We start from the raw sequence: 22116 nt of genomic DNA, 5'->3' as shown, positions 1-22116 counted from the left end.
GTGCAAAATCCAGTCGGTTTTGCTAAGAGCTTCGAATTTTATTGTCAATGTAACAAATGACAATCAAAAAAATTATTTTTTAAAAAAAAAATAGAAAAACACGAAAAAATTCAAAATTTAATTTTCGCTGCATTTGCTGCAAAATATAATATGGCTTTTTCGAAATTAGTCACATATTTGGTTAGGAGCAACATCTACGGGTAGTTCCGCATGCATTTTATTTTGATTGTATTTATAGTCAAAAAGGAAACGACTGCTTTCAATTTTAACCATTTTTTGTAAAAACGAATTATTTTTTTGGGGCTGTTGACAGATGTTCGCTTAATTAAACAAAGGGCCCTGTATGAAAAGGGAAACTTAATTATTTCATTAAACAGAATTGTGATTCGATTAAGGTTCTGTGGTAAAACGGTATTAGGCGTATGAAATGGAGCGAAATCAACTTTGAAATTCTTGGTTGTTGTGGCAAAATAATGTGCTAAACTAGATTCATTTACTGAACATATAACTGAAAGTGATGTGAAATTATTATTTAACAAATCATTTTTTTTACCAGCACGGCAGCCAACCATATAATTGAGCCATGTCAGGAAAAGTAAAAAAAACCCTCAGGAACAAGAGTGAATAATTCCATGTGAAATTTTTCCGCCACGAAATGAAGTGAAAAAATTGTGCACCACAGCAAAACTTTTGCGCCTACATAAACCCTGTTTCAGTGTTTTGCGTTTTTGCACAAAACACTTTTTTACCGTTTTCAACCAAACCAACAACGACAACCCAGAATTTCCCGTTATGTTTTTCCGAAGTCCACCAATCGTCCCGACTTTTTCAATCATTCGGCGCATTCGGTAATGGTATCCATTTTGAATTCGCTGTCAATTTCGGACTGCCGAATCCAGCGAGTGCCTGTCAGAATGCTTGACAGATAAGTCAACACACTTGTACTTGTACACTATGGTTGGGAAAGGCGAAATAAACTTCAATTGTAATTTTCCTTTATATTTACAAACGCAACATCTTGTGTGATTGTGGCGATATTAATGGATTGCATAAAAAGTATTGTGTCGCGGCCATTACTAATACTGTTCCATCCCTAAGAATATTTGGCTATAGCCAAAGTAAAGGTTCCTGCATAATAGATGTGGTCTTAATCATTAAAACAAATTTCGATGTGAATTATGAGGAATAAATATATTATAAAGCAATTTAGTATTCTTGTAAATGAATAAGGAAGTGCATTACGAAGGGTGGTTAATCAAATCGCCACCGTCGAAACGGATTTGGAGATCGGTATGTTTTATGAAAGAAATAAGTCTGACATGATCTAAAGTTTTATCAAATACAATATAAATCGGGTTCTTTGACCCCTCTTGATAATATTGGATATATAGTAGCAGTTCAGCACAAGTGTGAGGGAGCGCAATAATTTAAGGTAATAGTCTAGTTGAGGGGTCGATTGCTAATACGCTACCAAAAATATCGAGTGAAGTGTCAAAAGACGCGTATTAATCTCGAGAACAATTGTCCGGAGGCGGAAAAGAAACATTTTATCTCTATCCGGAGATATTTGCAGTTGAAGTTGGCGATTTCCATGTGGTTGTTGTTGTGTTGTACCCACAAAAAAAATTGTGCATCACCGTGGCCGTAGCCATGGTTATACCACACATCCGGACTTGGCATGGCGTAGCCCAGGGTTATTTTTTATATGCGCGGCCGAAGGCCGCCAACGCAGAAAGGTGTTCTGCGCAAAAACTCTATGGATCCGACCACCGGTTTCGGAGGTACCCGCGGGTTTTTTTTTCGGTTTTTCGTTAAATTCTTTTGAACGCGTTAAAATTGTTATTTTCCGCCTTCGGATTATTAATACTGATGTCAAGACGCGTCGTTTGACACCTCTCTCGACATTTTTGGTAGCGTATTAGCAGTCGACCCCTCAACTAGACTATTACCCTAAAAAATAACCCTGGGCTACGCCATGCCAAGTTGTTGTTGTTGTAGCAATGCTCGCCCCACCTAAAAGCCGCGACCGATCACAAATTGTCATCAATATCCTCTAACGGGAGTCCAAGGAAACTTGCCGTTTCAACAGGGGTGGACCATAAGGAAAGGGGTGTTAGAGGCGTTGGTTCCACATTACAATTAAAAAGATGGTTGGTGTCATGTGGGGACACATTGCAAGCGGGGCATACATTTTGTATGTCGGGGTTGATTCTGGATAGGTAAGAGTTTAACCTGTTACAGTATCCAGAACGAAGTTGAGAAAGAGTGACACGCGTTTCCCTGGGGAGTATGCGTTCCTCTTCTGCGAGTTCTGGATATTTTTCTTCAAGTACTGGATTCACCAGGCAATTCCCGACATAAAGGTCCGACGCCTGTCTATGGATATCACCAAGGACCTGCTTGTGTTTTTTCGCTTCATACGGCTGGGTTCTCAGGTGCCGTATTTCCTCAAAATGCTCACGGAGATGACTCCTTAGGCCCCTAGGCGGTGCTGGTTCGTCAATCAGATGTCTGTTGGGATGCCCAGGTTTCTGGGTATTCAACAGAAACTGTTTGGTCAGCATCTCATTTCTCTCTCTGATGGGGGGTATTCTCGCCTTATTATGCAGATGGTGTTCTGGGGACATAAGAACACAGCCCGTGGCGATTCTGAGAGCAGTATTTTGGCAGGCCTGTAGTTTCTTCCAGTGGGTGGTTTTTAGGCTTGGCGACCATATGGGTGACGCGTAGCACGTAATCGGCTGGCTAATTGCTTTGTATGTGGTCAAGAGCGTTTCTTTATCTTTTCCCCAGGTACTGCCAGCAAGGGATTTGAGGATTTTATTACGGCTTTGAATTCTTGGAACAATTGCGGTTGCGTGCGCACCAAAATGTAGATCCTGATCAAACGTCACACCCAAGATTTTGGGGTGTCGGACAGTCGGTAACGTAGTGCCATCGACGTGGATGTTCAATATGGTCCACATTTGGGGCGTCCATGTTGTAAATAAGGTCGCGGAAGATTTAGTCGGTGACAATGCCAGGTTTCGCGAGGCGAAAAAACTGGAGTGATCAGGCAGATAGCCGATTATTTTATTGCATAGCTCATCGATCTCTGGGCCTGGGCCTGTGGCCATTATTGTGCAGTCATCGGCGTAGGAAACGATTGTGACTCCTTCCGGTGGTGAAGGTAGCTTAGATATGTAGAAATTAAACAAAAGCGGGGAGAGGACACCACCCTGTGGCACCCCTTGTTTAATTCTCCTTTGTTTTGATGTTTCGTTTCTGAATTGCACCGATGCCTGCCGACCACCCAGATCATTTGCGGTCCACCTTTTAAGACATGGGGGAAGTATAGACCCTTCCAGGTCTTGCAGTAACGAGCCATTGTTGACCGTATCAAAAGCTTTTGATAAGTCTAACGCTACGAGTACTGTTCTATGGTGGGGATATTGATTCAAACCGCAATTTATCTGGGTGCTAATGACATTTAGCGCGGAGGTAGTGCTATGGAGTTTTCTGAAGCCATGCTGATGAGGGGCTAGCTGCAAATGTGCTTGGAAATAAGAGAGCAAAATGGCTTCAAGCGCCATGCCAAGTCCGGGTGTGTGGTATAACCGTGGCTACCGCCACGGTGATGCACAATTTTTTTTGGGGGTACCACCACAACAACAACCACATGGAAATCGCCAACTTCAAATGCAAATATCTCCGGACAGAGAAAAAATTTTTCTTTTCCGCCATCGGATTATTGTTCTCGAGATTAATACGCGTCGTTTGACACCTCCTTCGATATTTTTGGTAGCGTATTAGCAGTCGACCCCTCAACTAGACTATTACCAAAAATTTTAATTTTGTTTGCAAGCAACTTCACAGAAGTAAAATTATGGATACAAGTCAGCTGTCGATTGCTAATACACGTCCAAAAATCGGGAGGGTTGTCGGTAATAGTCTAGTTGAGGGGTCGACTGCTAATACGCTACCAAAAATATCAGGTGTCAAACGACGCGTCCTGACATCAGTATTAATATCCGAAGGCGGAAAATAAAAATTTTAAATCGTTTAAAAGATATTAACGAAAAACCGAAAAAAGACCCGCGGGTACCTCCGAAACCGGGGGTTGAATCCATAGTATTTTTGGTAATAGTCTAGTTGAGGGGTCGACTACTAACACGCTACCAAAAATATCGAGAGAGGTGTCAAAAGACGCGTATTAATCTCCAGAACAATAATCCGAAGGCGGAAAAGAAAAATTTTATCTCTGTCCGGAGATATGGTAACGCGTCTTTTGATACCTCACTCGAAAATTTTGGCCCAAATTTCGGTGGGTACCGTAAACTGCACTATTACCTTATTTTTTATAAGCGCGGCCGAAGGCCGCCAACGCAGAAAGGTGTTCTGCGCAAAAATACTATGGTTCCGACGCCCGGTTTGGGAGGTACCCGCGGGTCTTTTTTCGGTTTTTCGTTAATATCTTTTGAACGCTTTAAAAGTTTTCTCTTCCGCCTTCGGATTATTAATACTGATGTCAAGACGCGTCGTTTGACACCTCTCTCGATATTTTTGGTAGCGTATTAGCAATCGACCCCTCAACTAGACTATTACCGTATTTTTGCGCAGAACACCTTTCTGCGTTGGCGGCCTTTGGCCGCGCTTATAAAAAATAACCCTAGGCTACGCCATGTCCGTGTGTGTGATGCACAATTTTTTTGAGGGTACAAATACAACAACAACCACATGCAAATCGCCAACTTCAACTGCAAATATCTTCGGACTGAGATAAAATTTTTCTTTTCCGCCTTCGGAATATTGTTCTCGAGATTAATACGCATCTTTTGACACCTCTCGATATTTATGTTAGCGTATTAGCAGTCGACCCCTCAACTAGACTTTTACCTTTTTATTTCTGTCAAAAGAGGATCGACCGACGAGTGTCGGGTTTGTCTTGACCCAAATATTAATAATCAGTAGCCGTTCAATAGATATTAACAAAAAACTTAAAAATTTACCGGACTCCATCAAATGTTTGTGCAAAACACCTTTGCATTTTTTTTGTTAACTTTAATATTAAATTGTGATCAAACTATAAGCCTCCTGTGGGTGGGGGTAGTGTTTTTAGAAAGGGGGAGTCACCACTACCGCCTCCCATCACTCCCAACCCCTCCCCCTGGCCCCTTAATGTATAGTCTACCCCCAATTTCGGTTAAACGTTGCCGATAAAAAAATTTAGCGGTTCCCGAAATTTAAAAATTGTTTCAGTTCAATTAGCGAAAACTGTAGTAGAAAAGCATGATTCAATCCAAGGCGAATGTATATCAGCAGTGGGGATAACAACACATGGTACTGAATTCGTCTTCATGTCCTCAACCTGTCTTTTTCCACCTTTGTCATACCCGAGAAATGGAAAATGGCCAAGGTGGTCCCGCTACTAAAGCCTGGGAAACCAGCTAACATAGGAGAGTCGTATCGTCCGATATCTCTCCTATCGCCAGTAGCAAAGACGCTTGAAGCCATTTGCTCCCTTATTTCCAAGCAAATTTGCAGCTAGCCTCTCATCAGCATGGCTTCAGAAAACTCCATAGCACTACCACCGCGCTAAATGCCATTAGCACCCAGATAAATTGCGGTTTAAATCAATACCCCCACCATACAACAGTACTCGTAGCGCTAGACCTATCAAAAGCTTTTGATACGGTCAACCATGGCTCGTTACTGCAAGACCTGGAAGGGTCTACCCTTCCCCCATGTCTTAAAAGGTGGACCGTAAATTATCTGGGTGGTCGGCAGGCATCGGTGCAGTTTAGAAACGAAACATCAAAACCAAGGAGAATTAAACAAGGGGTGCCACAGGGTGGTGTCCTATCCCCACTTTTGTTTAATTTCTACATTAGTTTCAGTTCAATTAGCGAAAATTGTAGTAGAAAAGCATGATTCAATCCAAGGCGAATGTATATCAGCAGTTGGGATAACAACACATGGTACTGAATTCGTCTTCATGTCTTCAACCTGTCTTTTTCCACCTTTGTCATACCCGAGAAATGGAAAATGGCCAAGGTGGTCCCGCTACTAAAGCCTGGGAAACCAGCTAACATAGGAGAGTCGTATCGTCCGATATCTCTCCTATCGCCAGTAGCAAAGACGCTTGAAGCCATTTGCTCCCTTATTTCCAAGCAAATTTGCAGCTAGCCTCTCATCAGCATGGCTTCAGAAAACTCCATAGCACTACCACCGCGCTAAATGCCATTAGCACCCAGATAATTTGCGGTTTAAATCAATACCCCCACCATAGAACAGTACTCGTAGCGCTAGACCTATCAAAAGCTTTTGATACGGTCAACCATGGCTCGTTACTGCAAGACCTGGAAGGGTCTACCCTTCCCCCATGTTTTAAAAGGTGGACCGTAAATTATCTGGGTGGTCGGCAGGCATCGGTGCAGTTTAGAAACGAAACATCAAAACCAAGGAGAATTAAACAAGGGGTGCCACAGGGTGGTGTCCTATCCCCACTTTTGTTTAATTTCTACATATCTAAGCTACCTTCACCACCGGAAGGAGTCACAATCGTTTCCTACGCCGATGACTGTACAATAATGGCCACAGGCCCAGGCCCAAAGATCGATGCGCTATGCAATAAAATAAACGGCTACCTCCCTGATCTCTTGAGTTTTTTCGCCTCGCGAAACCTGGCATTATCACCGACTAAATTTTCCGCGACCTTATTTACAACATGGACGCCCCAAATGTCGACCATTTTGAACATCCACGTCGATGGCACTACGCTACCGACTGTCCTACACCCCAAAATCTTGGGTGTGACGTTTGATCAGGATCTACATTTTGGTGAGCACGCAGCAGCAATTGTTCCGAGAATTCGGAGCCGTAACAAAATCCTCAAATCCCTCGCTGGCAGTACTTGGGGAAAAGATAAAGAAACGCTCATGACTACATACAAAGCAATTAGCCAGCCGATTACGTGCCATATGGTCGCCAAGCCTAAAAATTACCCACTGGAAGAAGCTACAGGCGTGCCAAAATACTGCTCTCAGAATTGCCACGGGCTGTCTTATGTCCCCAGAACACCATCTGCATAATGAGGCGAGAATACTCCCCATCAGGGAGAGAAATGAGATGCTGACCAAACAGTTCCTGTTGAATACCCAGAAACCTGAGCATCCCAACAGACATGTGATTGATGAACCAGCACCGCCTAGGGACTTAAGCAGTCATCTCCGTAAGCATTTTGAGGAAATACGGCACCTGAGAACCCAGCCGTATGAAGCGGAAAACACAAGCAGGTCCTTGGTGAACTCCATAAACAGGCGTCGGACCTTTATGCCCGGAATTGCCCGGTGAATCCAGTACTTAAAGAAAAGTATCCAAAATTCGCGGAAGAGGAACGCATACTCCCCAGGGAAACGCGTGTCACTCTTGCTCAACTTCGTTCTGGATACTGTAACAGGTTAAACTCTTACCTATCCAGAATCAACCCCGACATACAAAATGTATGCCCCGCTTGCAACGTGCCCCCACATGACACCAACCATCTCTTTAATTGTAATGTGGAACCAACGCCTCTACCCCCTTTTCTTTATGGTCCACCCCTGTTGAAACGGCAAGTTTCCTTGGACTCCCGTTAGAGGATATTGATGACAATTTGTGATCGGTCGCGGCTGTTAGGTGGGGCGATACGACTCTCCTATGTTAGCTGGTTTACCAGGCTTTAGTAGCGGGACCACCTTGGCCATTCTCCATTTCTCGGGTATGACAAAGGTGGAAAGAGACAGGTTGAAGACCTGCGCTAAATATTTGAAACCCTCTTCCCCTAGGCTTTTAAGCATCGGCATGGCTATGCCGTCTGGGCCCACTGCTTTGGATGGTTTAGCGCGAGCAATGGCGTCCTCAACCTCTTTAGCGGTGATGGTGATTGGTGACGCGCTGAATTTGTGTTTATGTGCGTGTCTGTTGGCCCTCCGTCTAACTTTGTCGACCGTAGAATGCATTATATATTGTCGGCAGAAAGCGCTCGCGCATTTTTTCGCATCCGACAGCACTTTGTCGCCAAAGGCGATGGAAACTTTGTCTTTGTGCTTAGTCGGATTCGATAGGGACTTTACGGTGGACCAAAGTTTACCCACACCGGTAGAGAGGTTACAACCTCTTAGGTGCACCTCCCATTTCGCCCGCTTGTGTTCATCCACAAGCAATCTGATGCGTTGGTTTATATCCCTTATTTGGGGGTCGCCTGGATCAAGCTGCCTAATAAGGTCACGTTCTCTCGCTAAGTTTGCGGCCTCCGCCGGGAAGTGGGGCCGGATTTCGGGAATTCTCCCGGCGGGAATGAAACGTGCCGAGGCGGATTCAATGACCTTGCGGAAGGCACGCTCCCCTTGGCGGGCATCAGTCGGGATAGGGAGGGCAGCAAAGAGGTTGTCTGTAAAGGATTTATATTCTCCCCACTTTCCTTTTTTAAAGTTTATGAAAGTGCGTTTTTCGGTGATGATGAAGTCAGCGGTACGCTCGAGCGAAACAAGTATAGGCAGGTGGTCGGATGCCAATGATACCATCGGCTGCCAGTTGACGCAGTTTACGAGTTCTGCGCTCACGATTGAGATATCTGGCGAACTGTGACAGCTTCCTACCATACGTGTGGGGGCGTCTCCGTTTATTGTGCAGAACGTCGTTTCTTCTATTTGATCCGCCAACATCTCGCCCCTACTGTCCGCCCGCAAATTTGAATGCCATAGATCATGATGGGCATTGAAGTCGCCTAAAATAATGCGATTGTTTCCAGTGAGTAAGGCTCTAATATTAGGGCGGTATCCACCGGGGCAACAGGTGGCAGGGGGGATGTAGATGTTGATGATTTCTAGGTTTGCATCGCCCGACCGGACAGATAGGCCTTGACGTTCTAAGACGTTGTCCCTGCGGTCGATGCCAGGATCAAATATGTGATATTGCACAGAGTGGTGTATTATAAACGCGAGGCCGCCTCCATTTCCGCTCTCGCGATCTTTTCTGTGGACATTATACCCAGAGCAGGTCTGCAATGCAGATCGTGCTGTGAGTTTAGTCTCTTGAATCGCAGCAATGCGGATGTTGTGCCGCTTCATGAAATTGACTATCTCCGTAATCTTCCCAGTTAGTCCATTACAGTTTAACTGCAGAATTCTGAAGTGCATGAGGGGAGACGTCGCCACTCTGGGGGTAAGTGACGGGTGACTACGCCTGGGTTGAGGAAGGCCAGGACGCAATTGCTGTTGTGGCCCTGGGACTGGGCGTCCTTGGGCAAGCATTGGGGTACCCGGATGATTTGGGTTTGCGACCTGGCAACATGGCGCGATGAAACCCGTCGAGGGGTTGCCGTCGCGGAGACCAGAACATCTAGGAAAGTGGCACCACCCGAGGCAGGAGCTGCATTGGGCGGATGTCGCAAACATATATATTCTGTGCTGGCAAACGGTGCAAACGGAGGTAGGGACTAAGAGTCTGTTTCCCTGACCTACACGATTGCTGCCGAAAAAGAGGGGGGGAGAAGACGGGGGCAGGGGCTGTTGCTCAGCATTGCTTCCGACTCTACTACGAAGATTGTAGTTATGAGTGGTAGCAGCTGTTTGAGTTGTTGGCGCCGTAAGGCGCGAGCAGCAGCGGGTACTTGTTGTGGCTTGCTGAGCAGCGGGGGTGCTGGAAGGTAATGGGGGGGCGCTTAGACGTAGACTACGGGGCGCCCTTGGGCGTGAACAGCAAGGAGCCACAAAAGATTTATAAAAGTTACGTGGACGTCGGGTTTTGGGATCAAGCCCAGAACAACCTGTCCGATGCAACCATCCCTTACACGAGACACACTGAACAGAGTATGACCGTCCTAAAAAGATTCTTTTCCGGCAGATGCAGCAAAACCATTTCTCAGGACCGAGGTCAGGAGACGGACCCGGATTGGATTCGATACCTTCCCGGAGCAAGAGAATATGGAGCAGTCCTGCTGCAAGGAGCTGCTGGGAGGATGACAATTTGTGGGAGGGACGAAACAAATTAAATGGGGTTACACTGAAATGACAGTCCTTGGTCGGGAAAAATCCCGAGTCGCTCCGGTACATAGAACCGACTGCCTTGGGAAGCGTAATAATATGCTTTAGCACGATTTATGTGCATACATATAGATTGAGAATACAGTAAAACATGCAATTTTATTGAAAAATAATGGATAATGACTCATACATTGGTTAATGGTTCATATCTTTATGGCAGATTGACCCCTAGACAGCAAAAAAAAAAAATACACGAAAAATCCTGTTGTTCTAGCATGGCCATATTATCATAATATATATATTGTAACGAATTTGCTGCAAATCCTCTTATTTGCAATCCTCTGCTAAGTTCGAATCACTAAACTGTTGAATAAATAACTCCAATATTGAATAATGGAAAAATGGCCTTTATTAAAGTACTTCACAATAACACTTATACTTTGCTTCTCGCTGGCTTAATAACCAAACTGATTGATAACTCAAATGAAACTCTACTATTGGCCGCCAGATCGCGTGCTTAATCAATAACTGATTGATAGCTCAACTCAAACTGAACTGAATTACTTCTTACTCGCCTGCCCCGCCTTTATAGTTTACGCTGCATACTTCTAGGCTCTTCGATTTCCAGAAGTTACTAGTTAGTTCGGCTACAAAATCGCCAGCCACAACTACGTGCACAAATTATTGCTCTCTCTTGTGACAACTCAGATAAGATATATGCATGTATTTGTGCATTGCCGCTCCGATGTTCGTATACGTACATATGTGTAGACGCAATTATTTATTCGTTTATGTAGATACATAATGATTGAATTATTGATGTGCATTCACGTCGCTGGTTACCATCGGCTTAGAGCTGCTAACATTCGTTACACTGCCCTCCACCTAAGTCTGATCGTCCCGATCAGATAAATCTCTCAATCTAAACGCTGCTAGCATCGCCAAATGTACAACTCTTCTATTTCGTGATTTCCCAATTGCTTGTATGCGGTAGATGATATCACTTATCTTCTTCACAACCTTGTACGGGCCTTCCCAACTGCACCGAAATTTGGATGGAACCCCTTTCCGCCGGTGAGAGTTGTATAACAGTACCAAATTTCCCTCCCGGAAACTGAACTGAATTACTTCTTACTCGCCTGCCCCGCTTTTATAGTTTACGCTGCATACTTCTAGGCTCTTCTATTTCCAGAAGTTACTAGTTAGTTCGGCTACAAAATCGCCAGCCACAACTACGTGCACAAATTATTGCTCTCTCTTGTGACAACTCAGATAAGATATATGCATGTATTTGTGCATTGCCGCTCCGATGTTCGTATACGTACATATGTGTAGACGCAATTATTTATTCGTTTATGTAGATACATAATGATTGAATTATTGATGTGCATTCACGTCGCTGGTTACCATCGGCTTAGAGACGATAGCATCGCTCAGTGCTGCTAACATTCGTTACAATATAATTTACGGTCTTTAAGACCTAGTTCAAGGTAAAATATATATATAGATATATATATATATATATAAATAAATTTTTTACATTACATCCTTAATGTACAATTTTTTTTTTGCAATTTTGTTTTCTAAATAACATGTGTTCTCCAAATCTAAGGTTTTTGTCGATCAAGACTCCTAGGTACTTGATCTTGTCTACTTGCTGAATTTCAACCTTTCTTATCTTCAGGATAATATTGCTTAGGTTATTGGCACCAGCTGGTCTCTGTAATTTAGTCATAAGTGTCCGTACTAAACATTTGTTACTAGACTAAATATAAATATAATGCTTTGATTTTTGCAAAATATCATACATTTGGTTTTATCCACATTCACTTTTAACTTTTTATGGCATAGCCATTTGTAAAGGGAGTCTAAGTCTTCTTGCATTTTCGATACTGCAAAGCCCGCATTTCTATCAGTGATGGTTATCAATGCATCATCCGCAAATTGTCGAATATTGCAATTTTTCAAGCATTCTTTAATATCGTTAATATATATTGTAAACAATAGCGGTGCTAATACTTACATCAGCAACCGGTGAAACTGCACTTCCAATTATCGTCTTCTGCTTTCTATTACTCAAAAAGCTTCTGAACCATTCCAAGGCTTTTCCTCTTCTCCCATTATTAAACATAACAGCAGTTCCCCTCTATCCACAGTTTCAAAAGCACGAATTAAGTCTAAAAAGACTGAGATCACAATTTTCTTGTCAGTTATATCCTCTTTCCATTCCGCAATAACCATATTCAGTGCTGTTTCACAAGAATGGCTCTTCCTAAACCCAGATTGTTCAGGTATAATAATTTGGTAATTATCTAGATATGCCACTAATTGATTTTTAGCCACCGTTTCCATAATTTTTTCATCTGCGGGTAGCGTATTAATTGGGCGCAGTTCCTCCGGCCTTATTGTATTTTTGACTTTCCACAGGTACTATAGTTGATACTTTCCAGCAATTTGGAACAATGCTACTGTTTATTGATTCGTTTATTATATCTTTGTAGAAGTGAGCAATGTAAATCATGGCATCTTTAAATACCCCGTCCGACAAAAGCTTCTTTCCACCATATTTGTTTCTAAAAGATTTAGTAATGTTCATTATATTATCTAACTCTACGTCGGTGAATTGAAAAGTTTCAATTGCATTATTTATACTTTATTCTGCCGCATTCGGAATTATTTCAATGCTATCATTAATTTCAGCTTTGCTCTGTACAAAAAATGTATTTAGGGAATTTAGGGTATTCCTTCTCAAGGCATTCACCGTTAATTACTATTTTGCTAACGACCTTTTTTTTTTTTTGGTTTAAAACTTGTTGGCCAGAGAATGTATCTCCACACGCCAGGTATTTCTCTTGTTTGGTAGTTCTGCGATTTGATTTTCTACACGAAGGTGCAGAATTTCGCCATGAATTTACTAATTTATCATTCCAATTGTAATTAAAATTCTTGTGTATTTGCTTCTGATTACGATTTGATAGCTACACGAGCGTGCAGATCATTGTTTACTATAGTGCATATAGTATATGCATATCCAAATGTGATAGATTTTGTGCTTGACAGCGTGTTTTGTAGTTCCAAAAGTCAGGAATAGTGATGCCATACTGTGGTTCAGTAATTTCTATTATTCCTAGTGCGTTATTTATTTTTGTTTTTATTGATCAAATATGTTATTATTAGGATTAGTAGGATACAGGGAGGATATGTGATCGGTACTAGTACCTTTGGTTTATATTTATATGCGAAACATCTTTGATGATGTGCTTTAAGTATTTCTTTTACCATGTCATTTTTGCTTTGGTACAGAATTCTGTAGGTTTTGTGATTCTGCTTGAGTCAAAGCCTTGAAAAATCTGCACAACGGTGGTGTAGTTATTTGAAAATGTAAAGGCCTATTCGGACGTATCAAGGAGTCTATGCTCTAGTGTTTTGTGGGTGTACTTATTTTTATTTCCCCACATTCATATAGATTTTGTTTGATGTAGGTAAGCACCATGTTAGGTGCAACCATGTTTTGTTGGGTTAACATGGAAGTGGTTTGTTTTTCTATAGCTAAATTTTGTACTGCATCGTACAAATGTGTATTAATTGGTTTTTTATGATTCTGAGGGGTTCTTTTTTGGAGAGTTTGACTAAAGTTATAATATCACAGTTTAGTGCATTTCTTGGAAGAATATCGACTATCAGCAGTGTCTCCTTTATGACTGGGAGTCCCGCTTATGTATGTTTGTCAAAGTTGCTGTCCCCTATTGGTTCGTGGGATTCAGAGAATATATTGATTTTGTGTTTGATCTTTGGGGTGGATTTGGAATGCACCTAGGTTGTCTGTAAATTTGCAACCTAGTTCTTTTTGTAAACTTTGCAGAACATCTTTGGTGAGGTTTAGTATGAGGGGACGTCCGTCTCTGCTTGTATGGCTAAGATATCCTCATTTAATGCATTTGCGTAGAATTTTTCTTTTATTTTAGCCATTTTTTCCAGAGCATCCCCTAGATGCTCTCTCACTCCCTCCTTTTGTAGACTATTGAGAAGATCCTTAAACAGCTTTTCTATTTCTGTAACTCGTCCCTTCAGGTATTCTGTTGTGTTGTATACTGGTTCTGTTTTGTTTTTTTCCATAGGTTTTGTGGACGGTCTGTTGAGCTTTGATTCATTGCTTGCTTTTTGAGCTATTGTGTTGTTCCTAACTTTTGTGAGCTTTCTGTTTACTGTGAGGTCCCTATCCATTGTATTTTGTGATTTATCTGGCAGATAGGGAAACTGTGTATCGTCGACTGCCAGTAGTGAAAACTGGTTGGATCTGTCCGAGAAGTATGTGTCCAGAGTTTCGCGTCTCGAGATTTTTTTTAATGTTTTTTACGAAATTTATTGTCTGCTCCATTTCCCATGCCGAACATTTCAGTTTGTCCGTTGAAATATGTTCGGTACTTGTTCAAAGAATGCATTTTAGATCGCAGTTGTCGTTGCTGCATTGGGGGAGGCCACACTTGATGCAGCGTTTCTTTGATTTACATGAGTTTTGAACATGGCCAAGTCTATCGCAGTTTAGACATTGACGTAAGGGGGGAACAAAGAAGGCAACTGGAATTATGGCATAATCCAGTGTAATGATGCTCGGTATGTCGTTTCCAATAAAGCCTAATTTAACTGTTGTTGTCAGTAGAAGTGTATTTTGAGTGTGGTTTTTGCGCATAAAACGCTGAACTGAGTTAATTGGTATATGGGATTGTATATGTAGTTTTAATTCTTCCTCATCGTAAGTTATTGGAATACTTCTAATTACTCCATAGGTTTCAAAGGCGGATCTGGGTACAAATGGTTTTAGCCCTATTTCTTTAATTTTTTGATTGAGTAGAAAATTATTTGCTGCGGCGGCATTTTTAAAAATAATTTTGTATAGCGATTTACCTATGGCGTAGATGAGATGGATGTCTTTGATTTTAAAATGTTTTATACAGTTGAATAGATTCAGGCCATTTGTGGTTTTTTTCGTTTGTCATCTCTTTGCACGCTGATGACTCAACAAGTACGAAGTATATGCCGTTGTAATTAGGTGGGTATAGAACAGTGGTCGTATCTGTAATTCCCCTTTGTGCGTGATTGTGATTGTATGTGCTTTCATTTTGTCTTTCTTGTTCGTTGTTCGTATTGTCCATATATGTACCCGTAAGATTTTGTGGTGCGTTTTTTGTACCGTTATTAATGGCGGGAGCCATTGCGTCATTTCTTTTTTCCATGTCTTTTCCCAACCTCATTTTTTTTTCCGCAGGATGCTAAAGAGGATTTTGCTTTCGTAAAATCCTGCATCTTGACTATTTTGATTAGCTTTTGTTCCGTTTCTTTTCTAGCTTTTGCAGATTTTGCATTTAAACATGCAAAGTTGTCAGCACCCTGTGATTCCCTCGATGTGGATGTCGAGGGCGTCGTTTCAGGTTTTGATTTCTTTCCAGTCAACATTATTTAGAAAAGAAATGGAACACGTATGAAGGCTAGGACCTAGGCTACACCACCTTTACTTGCCAAATTTTCCAGTTCTTTGAGAAACAGAATCACTCACCTGGTTAGCTTTTAGAGCCAGAAAGAAGTGCCCTGATGGAACTCGGTTTGTTTCTTGTGTTGGCGTCTAAAGGATAGGAGTCACTTGTGCGCAGACACGTCCACACACTTTGTTTGCAAGATAGGGAGATAAATCTTTAATATTATGTGTATTATTTAATTTATTGCACTTTTTAAAGTTGTTTTACGACATTCATCACCTTTTTGTCAAGATTTTAAAACTTCACCCACGTGCGTGGGTTTTGCGACTCCTTGTAGCGTCAAATTTTGAGCTGGTTATTTGTGTTTGTAGACGCTTTGATTCACTTTTATACTTCGCTTTTATTGTGATTTCAGAGTATTAACAATTGCAATTGTAAAGTCCGCTTTTGAAAAAATTTTTGTGTGATTTTTCACTTTATCATTTTCTTTCGTTGCCGTTGTGATTTAGCGGACTTGAAAAATGTTGCGAACTACACCGGTCAAGAGCTTACGAAAGAGTGCTAACGACCTTTTTGTCATCGGTGAGCTCAGCAAGGTCTTTTAAAGACTTTCACATCCGCTTCATGTCTCCTTCACTATCGAGCACTTTATCTTCCATGTATTTCTTCTTTTTATACATAACAGTTTTTTTATATATTTTTTTAACGCCACTATAATCCTCCCAGTTGCCAGTATTTCTAGCAGTATTATAGGATTCAAGTTTTCTTTTGTGCAGTTCCCTTAGCTCACTTTCATACCAATTATTCCTCAGTTTTATTTCGATCCTCTTCTCATACGTCAGTGCTTGCATAGCTCCAGTTAAAATATTGTTCAGGATCTTAGTTCTATTTTCTATTCCTACACGAGACACAGAGCTAAAGTCGCATGTTCGCAGCAGATTTAAAAGATTTTCTGCACTATAGTACTCCAGTTGGTGACAGTATCAACTTTTCTCACCTTGCAATATTTAGCTGTTGGTACTTTGAAATGAATTGTTTTTATTATTATATATTATTATATTTATTTATTACGGTCTTCAAGACCTAGTTCATGTTAAGTAAACATTTGCTTCATTAAGCATCAAGTGTTTTACAATATAAAAATAATTTTACTTTAAACCTATTAATATTTTCACAATCTTTTATCTCAGTAGGTAGTTCATTGTACATTTTGTACCCTGTGTATTCTAAAGTCTTCTTTGCGAACTCTGTTCTTACTCTAGGCAGTCTTATATTATTGCAGTATCTAGTTCCATAACTATGGATCTCGTGATTATATAATATTTTATTGCTCAGGTAACTCGGTAGCATTCCTAATCTTACATGACGTATAAATTTCAAAGTAAAGTAACTTATTGACTGTTTTATACTAAGCCAGTTTAACCGATTCAGCATTATAGTTTTTGATGTTCTTTATTTATTTATTTATTTATTTATTTATTATTACGGTCTTTAAGACCTAGTTTAGGTTAAAATAGGAGATTAAACATAAATACTCATGTCACATTTAGTGACGTACAATATAAAAACAATTTTTCTTTGAACTTACTAATATTTTCACAGTCTTTCAAATCAGAAGGTAACTCATTATACATTTTATACCCTAAATATTCAAGAGACCTTTTGGCGAACTCAGTTCTTATTCTAGGCAGTCTTATATTATTGCAATTTCTTGTTCCATAATTGTGGATTTCATGATTATAATGTATTTTACTACTCAGGTAATTCGGTAACATTCCTAACCTAAGTTGGTGTATAAATTTCAATGTGAAATAACTAACTGACTGTTTAATACTAAGCCAGCTTAATCTATTGAGCATTACAATTTTTGGCGTTCTTGGAGGACATTTTAAAATAAATCGCATTGCCTTGTTGTGCTGTATTTGAAGTTTCTTAATATATATATCATTACTTAATAGCAGAATAGTAGGACAATAAATAAAGTGTGGTTCAATAATTGTACGATATACCAATATTTTATGACTTTGACTGATATGTTTACATGTTCTATACATGAAGCCTATTTTCTGTGCAATTTTCCTTTCCAGATAAGTTACATGCTCTCCAAAATTTAGATTATCATCAATCAAAACTCCTAAATACTTAATTTTGTCTACTCTTTGGATTTCCATGTTTTTTACCTTCAGCGTAATATTATTTAAACTATTGTTACTTATGATATTAGTGTTTTTACAAAATATCATGAACTTAGTTTTTTCGACATTTAATTTCAGTTTTCTAAGGCATAACCATTTGTATAGCGAATCTAGGTCTTCTTGTACTTTCAGCATGGCACATTCTGCATATTTTTCACTTATGATAAGCAATGCATCATCCGCAAATAGACGTATTTTACAATATTTTAAGCATCTTCTGATATCATTGATATACAATGTAAACAATATTGGCGCCAAGACCGAGCCTTGTGGTAAACCAATGTTAACATCCACCACTGATGAAACCTCCTTTCCAATTATCGTTCTCTGTTTTCTGTCACCCAAATAACTCCGGAACCATTCCAACGCCTTTCCTCTTATACCAATTTTAAACATAACGTCCAATAGCTCAGATCTATCGACAGTTTCAAAAGCCCGTTTTAAATCCAAGAAGACAGACACCGTAAATTTTTTGTCCGCCATGTCTTCATTCCAATCTGCAATTACCATATTCAACGCTGTTTCACAAGAATGGCTCCTCCTGGATCCCGATTGTTCTGGGATAATCACATTGTGCTTCTCTAAGTATGCCACAAGTTGATCCTTCACCACTGTCTCCATAATTTTTTCATCTGTAGGTAACGTGTTAATTGGACGTAGTTCCTCAGGTTTCATTGTATTTTTTACTTTTTCAACAGGTATTATTGTTGAAATTTTCCAGTAACTAGGTACAATACCGCTGTTTAAGGATTCGTTAATTATGTCTTTGTAGAAATTAGCAGTATATGTCATGTCATCTTTAACGACACCCTCCGATAAAAGCTTGTCGCCGCCATATTTGTTTTTAAGTGATTTTGTGATAATAATAATATCGTCGACTACAATGTCAGTAAATTTAAATGTTTCAAATGGATTACTATGATTTGCGCTTATTTCATCCCCATTTACAATTTCTTCGATGCTATCATTAATTTCAACAATACTTTGTATAAAAAAGTTATTTAGGGCATTAGCTATATCATATTCCTTTTCCAGGCATTCACCGTTAATTACAATTTTAGTGATATGTTTTTTAACATCATTAAGCTCGACGAGGTCTTTTAGTCACTTCCACATACGTTTCATATCGCCATTGTTATGATTTACTCTATCTTCCATGTATTTCTTTTATTTTTTATAAATTATGGTTCTTTTATATATTTTCTTAATGACGTTATATTCGTCCCAAAATCCAGTATTTCGAGCAGTTTTATAAGATTCTATTTTTCTTTTATGCAGGTTTGTTATTTCTCGGTCGTACCACTTATTTCTTATCTGTATTTGGGTCCTCTTTATATAAGTCAGTGCTTGCATAGCCACAGTTAAAACTTCGTTTAGGGCTTTAGTTTTAGTTTCTACTCCGGAAATTGACATAAAGCTGAAATCGCATGTTCGTAGCAAAGTTAAAAGATTTTCAGCACTTTAGTACTCCCAACATGTAACAGTAGCATACCTTCACATTTTACAAAGCTTTGTTGTTGGCAATTCGAAGTGGATTGTCTCATGGTCAGAAATGCGATGTTCACCTATATTTACTGCTTTAACTTTATCATTGTTACTGAATAGCAAATCAATTCTTGTAAGACGAGTACTCTGTTATCCTTGTGTCGAAGTTTATCCTTTGTATCATTGCCATTTGTGCAAATAAACTTGTTAGCTGGTTTGAGTATGTTGACGATACATTTACATTGATATTAAAATCACCAATTATTAAATTATTATCCGCCTCCTTGAGATGTTCAGTGATGATTTCATTTAGATAAGTAATAAAGGTGGAGTCACTGCTACTTGGTGAGTGATATAGTACACCGATTTTCCATTTTAACGCGCATTTGTTTATTTTTACAATAATGCACCACACACTCATGTTGATAGCTTTATTACAAACTATGCTACATTGTATATTTTCATTCACATACATGACAACACCGCCAGTATGCCTACTTTGAGAGTCGCAACGAATGCATTTGTATGTCGGAATACTAAGTTCAGAATCCAAGATATGTTCTGTTGTACACGTTTCCGTACATAACACAATACTTGGTCTTCTTATTTCAATAAGAAGTTCCAGCTCGATTTTATTTGCTATGATACTACTAATATTAATATAAATACATTCCAAGTTATATATATTGCTATCTCGATTTAAATAATATTTTGAATTTTGCGCTGCAGTAAGGATTTTCTTTGGTTGCTAATAAACAACTTTCCTTTTCCTTGCATCTCGCTTTTGTTGGTATACGGGACAAGTTCTATCCAGAGTATCATGGTTTTCGTCAAGTCCTAAATTCAGCTCCTTGTTTGCTCGTATGCAGTTAATGCACTTGTTTACTGCATCCTTTATGCATTGTGTATGTTTATGCTCACCCAAGCATTATGTGCATACTTCCTTTTCCTTGCAGTCAGCCGCTTTGTGATTGAAGCCTTTGCATTTAAAACAACACAATACCTGCACTGCATCATATACTCGGCAACGTTCCCAACCTACATTAAGCCTGTTGTTGTTGTTGTAGCGATTAGGTTACTCCCCGAAGGCTTTGGGGAGTGTTATCGATGTGATGGTCCTTTGTCGGATACAGATCCGATACGCTCCGGTAACACAGCACCATTAAGGTGCTGGCCCGACCATCTCGGGAACGATTTATATGGCCACATTAAACCTTCAGGCCATCCCTCCCACCCCACCCCAAGTTCCATGAGGAGCTTGGGGTCGCCAGAGCCTCGTCTGTTAGTGAAACGGGATTCGCCGCTCGAAGGTGAGGTTGACAATGGGGTTGGAGAAGCTATATATTGCGCTACACAACCCCTTGAATTCCCTACATTAAGCCTCTCTCCAGCTAGTACATTTGCGAACGCTTCAACATTCATTTCTATCACAGCATTATAATAGTTTTTCGCGTTCTTTTTCACTTCATATTGCTTAACAATTTTGATGTCCGTTTCACTTAAACAAATGTTTTGTCGTTTAATTCTTTGCACCAGTTCCTCGTCGCTATATTTAAAATTTATACCAGTCACCATGACTGCTGGTTTCACTTTTTTGGGAATCTTAACCTCATAGTATTTCCCAGATTGTTCTCAATGGCATTTTTTATTTTGTCACGCTCATGGTCATTTTCGCATTCAACAATAACAACTCCGCTTTGCCTTGCTACTATATTAGTTATTTGCAGCCCTTTAGGATCAACTTTCGAGTTTAGGTAAGTTTTGGTTATTTCTATATTTTGCTTTTTATTCGGCTTGACAATTAGGGGATGATTCCTTCTAATGTCTGGTAACACTTCTTTTTTTTGTCCATCATTTTATGTTATCGCTGCGTATGACACTTTGGCTTCAACACTATTAACATTTTTCTTTATTTCATTGCACATTTTTTTATTCTCTTTACTTATTTCTTCAATCATTTTCTTATTGTCATCCTTGTTTGTTTTCAACTCATCACAGACCTGCTCGCTGCTTCGCTTGAAGCCTTCAGCAATTTCCCGTATTTTGTTCACTTCTACAACACTCTTTTCGCATGATTCTTGCGCTTTTTGCATTGCCTTAATTCTGTCGCTAAATGCAACTTCCACTGCTTTTAAAACTTGCTTTATTTCTCTTTCATGTTTCTTGACAGCATTATCAAATTCATTCCTGTACTCAGATAGTTGTTTGCCATTTTTGCTCACTACCATCTGCATATCTTTTAGAATGTCATCTACGTTATGCACATACTGCACACAATCATTACACATAAATCTAAGCATTTCACATTCGTCTAATTTATTAACACTGTATTGGTCTATGCCAGAATATTTTGGTGCTAAATGATAATATTTCCCACACACCCCTTCGCAACGAATTTTTGACACTTCTCCACGTATTGTACTTTTGCACTTGTCGCATTTACTCTCCATTTTTTATATAGAATGAATATATGTATATATATGTATCAAACTTTGTAAGTGTATGCGTTTTGCTTTCTTTATTTAGAGTCACTTTCTCGCAAATACATTAAATTTAAAAAATCAAACTTTATTTGGTATAATATTCTTCCGCTTTTTGAGTCTCTGTCTCACACATTATTTATTCTTAAAAAGTATTTGAATATAGTTTTACCATTTTAAAATGTAAAATTCAAGGAGCAGAAATAAACACAACCGTACCGTTTTGCAATAGCGAACTTCTTGGGGGACATTTTAATATAAATCGCATTGCCTTGTTTTGTTGTATTTGTAGTCTTTTAATTTGCATATCACTCGCTATCAGCAGAATTGTAGGACAGTATATAAAGTGCGGCTCAATAATTGAACGATACACCATTATTTTATGACGCTGACTAATATGTTTACATGTTCTGTACATGAATTTTATTTTCTGCGCAATTTTTCTTTCAAGATAATTTATATGTTCTCCAAAATTCAG

The 22116-nt window shown here is 39.7% G+C and overlaps 1 protein-coding gene across 4 annotated transcripts in view; it reads left to right on the top strand.

The window, feature by feature from the left end:
• The first annotated feature begins 1080 nt into the window (after positions 1–1080).
• dos (daughter of sevenless) overlaps positions 1081–22116 on the top strand; it is a 564233-nt gene continuing 543197 nt past the window's right edge. For 2 of the 4 annotated variants that reach the window (XM_067787081.1, XM_067787080.1), the window contains exon 1: positions 1083–1290. In XM_067787081.1, coding sequence (XP_067643182.1) covers positions 1222–1290 — 69 coding nt within the window. In that variant the 5' untranslated portion in view covers positions 1083–1221. Of the gene's footprint in view, positions 1291–22116 lie in introns of all 4 variants that reach the window. The other 2 variants (XM_067787083.1, XM_067787082.1) reach the window with 2 other exon arrangements.

Source organism: Eurosta solidaginis, chromosome 5 (assembly GCF_040869045.1).
Source record: "Eurosta solidaginis isolate ZX-2024a chromosome 5, ASM4086904v1, whole genome shotgun sequence".
NCBI classification, from domain to species: domain Eukaryota; kingdom Metazoa; phylum Arthropoda; class Insecta; order Diptera; family Tephritidae; genus Eurosta; species Eurosta solidaginis.
The sequence above is the reverse complement of the archived record's forward strand: the minus strand, read 5'-3'. Positions and strand labels throughout refer to the sequence as shown.